The sequence below is a fragment of the Octopus bimaculoides genome, chromosome 2, assembly GCF_001194135.2.
Source record: "Octopus bimaculoides isolate UCB-OBI-ISO-001 chromosome 2, ASM119413v2, whole genome shotgun sequence".
Taxonomy (NCBI): domain Eukaryota; kingdom Metazoa; phylum Mollusca; class Cephalopoda; order Octopoda; family Octopodidae; genus Octopus; species Octopus bimaculoides.
The window spans coordinates 125,785,723-125,789,741 of record NC_068982.1 but is presented as its reverse complement, the minus strand read 5'-3'; the positions used below and the strand labels follow the sequence as shown (position 1 = coordinate 125,789,741).

Here is a 4,019-nt window from a genome sequence, read left to right as displayed (position 1 = left end):
TATATATATATATATATATATATATATATTACGATGTTTAATATGCTAGACCACTGGTTTTAATTGATTAATATCAATTTCTACCCTCATTAATAAATTTTATATATATATATGTCTTTATTGCCTACTGGGGGCTAAACATAGAAGGGACAAACAAGGACAGACAAAGGGATTAAGTTGATTGCATCGACTCCAGTGCGTAACTTTGTATTCTGAATCCAGATTCTGCCACGGTCTACATGGGTGGTAGACGTTACTTATCGCATGTTTTTAACACCACCATCTGTTACCTTCGGTGCTTTTAGCGGAGTCCACTCTGTTGCGAATGCTCCATATATCTTCCTCCCCACCTCCTACCAGTCTCAGAAGCCCTGTAATGTGTCATGAGCATTGCCTTCCCTCCCTATTTAATGATGCGCATCTGTGTGGCAAGAAGCTTGTTCAGTCCCATTGCATGGCACCTTGGACAGGTGTTTTCTGCTATAGCTTCTGGCCAACCAAAGCCTTCTGAGTGGATTTGGTAGACGTGAATAAAAAGAAGCCTATCAAGTATAAGCAAAGCAGGCCAGATGTTGTTTGGGACAGACAAGAAAAAGTATGTACCATCATAGAGGTCAGCTGTCCTGCTGACGTGAATATCTCTCTAAAAATCAAAGAGAAAGAGGATAGCAATGTACAACTACTTCGAAACCTCCAGCTTTTATACACAGATTATAAATTCACATTTATACCAATAATAATTGGTGTACTTGGCTTTCTGAGTAAATGCCTAAGTGACAATCTGGATGAGCTAGGGTTTTCAGAAAACGAAATCAAACAACTAACTCGTACGTTACAAATATAATCTGTAAGTGGAAGAGTAAAATTATGCAAAACTTTTCTAAAGTTTGAAATGTTACATTGTTTTATTATCTACAATCCAACAATGGAGCTTAGAAACCGGCTTCTTCTTCAGAGGAAGAATTTACATAATTGAAAATAGAAGAGAACTTACATACATACATACATACATACATACATGCATACATACATACATGCATACATACATACATACATACATCTTTTTTTTTGTTTGTTTGTTGGCACTCCGTCGCTTACGACGTCGAGGGTTCCAGTTGATCCAATCAATGGAACAGCCTGCTCGTGAAATTAACGTGCAAGTGGCTGAGCACTCCACAGACACGTGTACCCTTAACGTAGTTCTCGGGAATATTCAGCATGACACAGTGTGACAAGGCTGACCCTTTGAATTACAGGCACAACAGAAACAGGAAGAGAGAGTGAGAGAAAGTTGTGGTGAAAGAGTACAGCAGGGTTCGCCACCATCCCCTGCCGGAGCCTCGTGGAGCTTAAGGTGTTTTCGCTCAATAAACACTCACAACGCCCGGTTTGGGAATCGAAACCGCGATCCTATGACCGTGAGTCCGCTGCCCTAACCACTGGGCCATTGCGACTCCACACATACATACATACATACATACATACATACATGCGCACGCGCGCGTGTGTGCGCATGTGTGCGCGTGTGCGTGTCTGTAAATTAGCCGATAACGAGCTGAATTACTGGATTATCGAAGATGACTGGACCGGATTTTTTTGGAATATGTTAAGAGAGTACAGAAGAGGGATGTCGTGCTTTCTATATAGTATAGTATGTAGCTTTTCACCTAATGTACTAAACGTAATAATGTATAGAGGCACAGACGTGGCTGTGTGAGAAGTTTACCTCCCAACCAAGTGGTTCAGTCCCACTGCGTGACACCTAGGGCATATGTTTTCTGCTATAACCGCGGGCCGACCAAAGGCTTGTGAGTGGATTTGGTGGAAGAAACTAAAAGAGGCTCGTCGTATATATATTATATGTGTGTGTGTCTGTGTCAGTTTTGTCTCTCACCATCGCGTGTCGACCGGTATTGGTGTGTTTACGTTTCCATAACTTAGCAGCTACATCGATAGTATAAGTACTAGGCTTAAAAAAGAAGTGGGATTGATTCGTTCGACTAAAAAACTCTTGAAGGCGATGCCCCAGCATGGCCACAGTCTTATGACTGAAACAATAAAAGATAAAAGATATTTACAGAAACGCCACAGTGGAGGCGCAATGGCCCAGTGGTTAGGGCAGCGGACTCACGGTCATAGGATCGCGGTTTCGATGCCCAGACCGGGCGTTGTGAGTGTTTATTGAGCGAAAACACCTAAAGCTCCACGAGGCTCCGGCAGGGGATGGTGGCGAACCCTGCTGTACTCTTCCACCACGACTTTCTCTCACTCTTACTTCCTGTTTCTGTTGTGCCTGTAATTCAAAGGATCAGCCTTGTCACACTGTGTCACGCTGAATATCCCCGAGAACTACGTTAAGGGTACACGTGTCTGTGGAGTGCTCAGCCACTTGCACGTTAATTTCACGAGCAGGCTGTTCCGTTGATCGGATCAACTGGAACCCTCGACGTCGTAAGCGACGCAGTGCCAACAACAATAGAAATGCCACAATTCTTATCACCATACAAAACTTGTATTCCTTTACAAAACTTTTTTATGTTTACATTCTTTTTACATATCTGCGACAAGTAAGTCTGACAATGACGAATTAAGTCTGACAATGACGAATTTCCGATTGACGTCGATGAGAACGTGAGTGATAATGTCAAACTTGATGGGGAAATGCTGTACAAAGCGATAGAAAATTTGTTAAACTCTGAGATAAAATGTAAAACTGAACCTCTTTCCCAGTTTGACAATATCACCACGAAATTATGTGATACCTTTAGCTGAATCCGCTCCATTCCAGGGTGTTAATCCATCCAGATTTTCTGTTTGAGTATAATTTCTCCTTCCTCTTCCTCTCGCCAGTCTTGGAAACCATGAGAATGGTCATGAGCACTGCCTCGTCTCTGCCCATTAAGACATAAAAAATGTCATTTATTCTTTGTGTAAATGTCTGGATAAAGGTCAGTGGAAAGAGGAAACTCAATCCACAGTTGCATCTTCTTCCAATTCTTCTTACTTTTAGATGATCCAGTTTCAATCTATAATTATTGATACATTTGATTACAACATAGACATTTGTACAATAACTGCAAGAAATTATTGTGCAAAAGGTCAAAGGTAAGGCTGAAATAAAATAAAGTCCCCCACCACCACCACCACCACCCCACTTTGACAGCTTCTGATATTAAATGAATAAGCCGGAGAGTTTATATTCATGTGAGCTTTTCTCTTTCTAACGTTTTGCATACATTATCACCGTCTAAATTTCAATAAAAAAGCCAAACGTTTCCTGGAGACGGACTTTTTCTCTATTGGAATAAATTAACGAATAAGAATGCGGGCACATTTACATACGCTTTTACATTCATGCACATACATGTGTGTGTGTGTGTGTGTGTGTGTGTGTGTGTGTGTGTGTGTGTGTGTGTGTGTGTGTGTGTGTGTGTGTGTGTGTGTGTGTGTGTGTGTGTGTGAGTGTGTGTGTGTGTGTGTATGTTTGTGTGTATGTGTGTGTATAGACATACATATACACACGCATATATACATACACTTACTTCATTATTTTATCCACGAAACTAGTGCCAAACTTTAAACATGATATTGCTTTATTGTAAATCGGTCAATTACAAAATAAATCACTGGCTATTAGCTTCAAACGTTTAGATTATTCATTTTGAAATACATATACGTTGATCTTCAAGAATTCTGACAAGCCACAGTCAAAGTGAATACATAGACAATTGGTTGTGAAACTAACAGCGATAATATTGTAATTGTGTTATAATTAACATACATGTTGAAAGAAAAACCAATAAAGTTCAGAAGAAATAATTATCTAGGCGTTTGGAGTGGCTATGTGGTCAGTAGCTAGCTTACCAACCACATGGTTCTGGATTCAGTCCCACTGCGTGGCACCTTGGGCAAGTGACTTCTACTATAGCCTCGGGCCAACCAAAGCTTTGTGAGTGGATTTGGTAGACGGAAACTGAAAGAAGCCTGTCGTATATATATATATATATATATATATATAT

The 4,019-nt window shown here is 40.5% G+C and overlaps 1 protein-coding gene across 1 annotated transcript in view; it reads left to right on the top strand.

Annotated features, from left to right (window-relative positions):
* The window catches only part of LOC106871215 (thrombospondin-type laminin G domain and EAR repeat-containing protein), a 24,297-nt gene that overhangs the window by 15,541 nt on the left and 4,737 nt on the right, over window positions 1-4,019 (top strand). Inside the window, exon 7 of the mRNA XM_052965877.1 lies at window positions 3,011-3,098. Within this exon, the coding sequence (XP_052821837.1) occupies window positions 3,011-3,098 (88 nt within the window). The remainder of the gene's footprint in view (window positions 1-3,010; window positions 3,099-4,019) is intronic.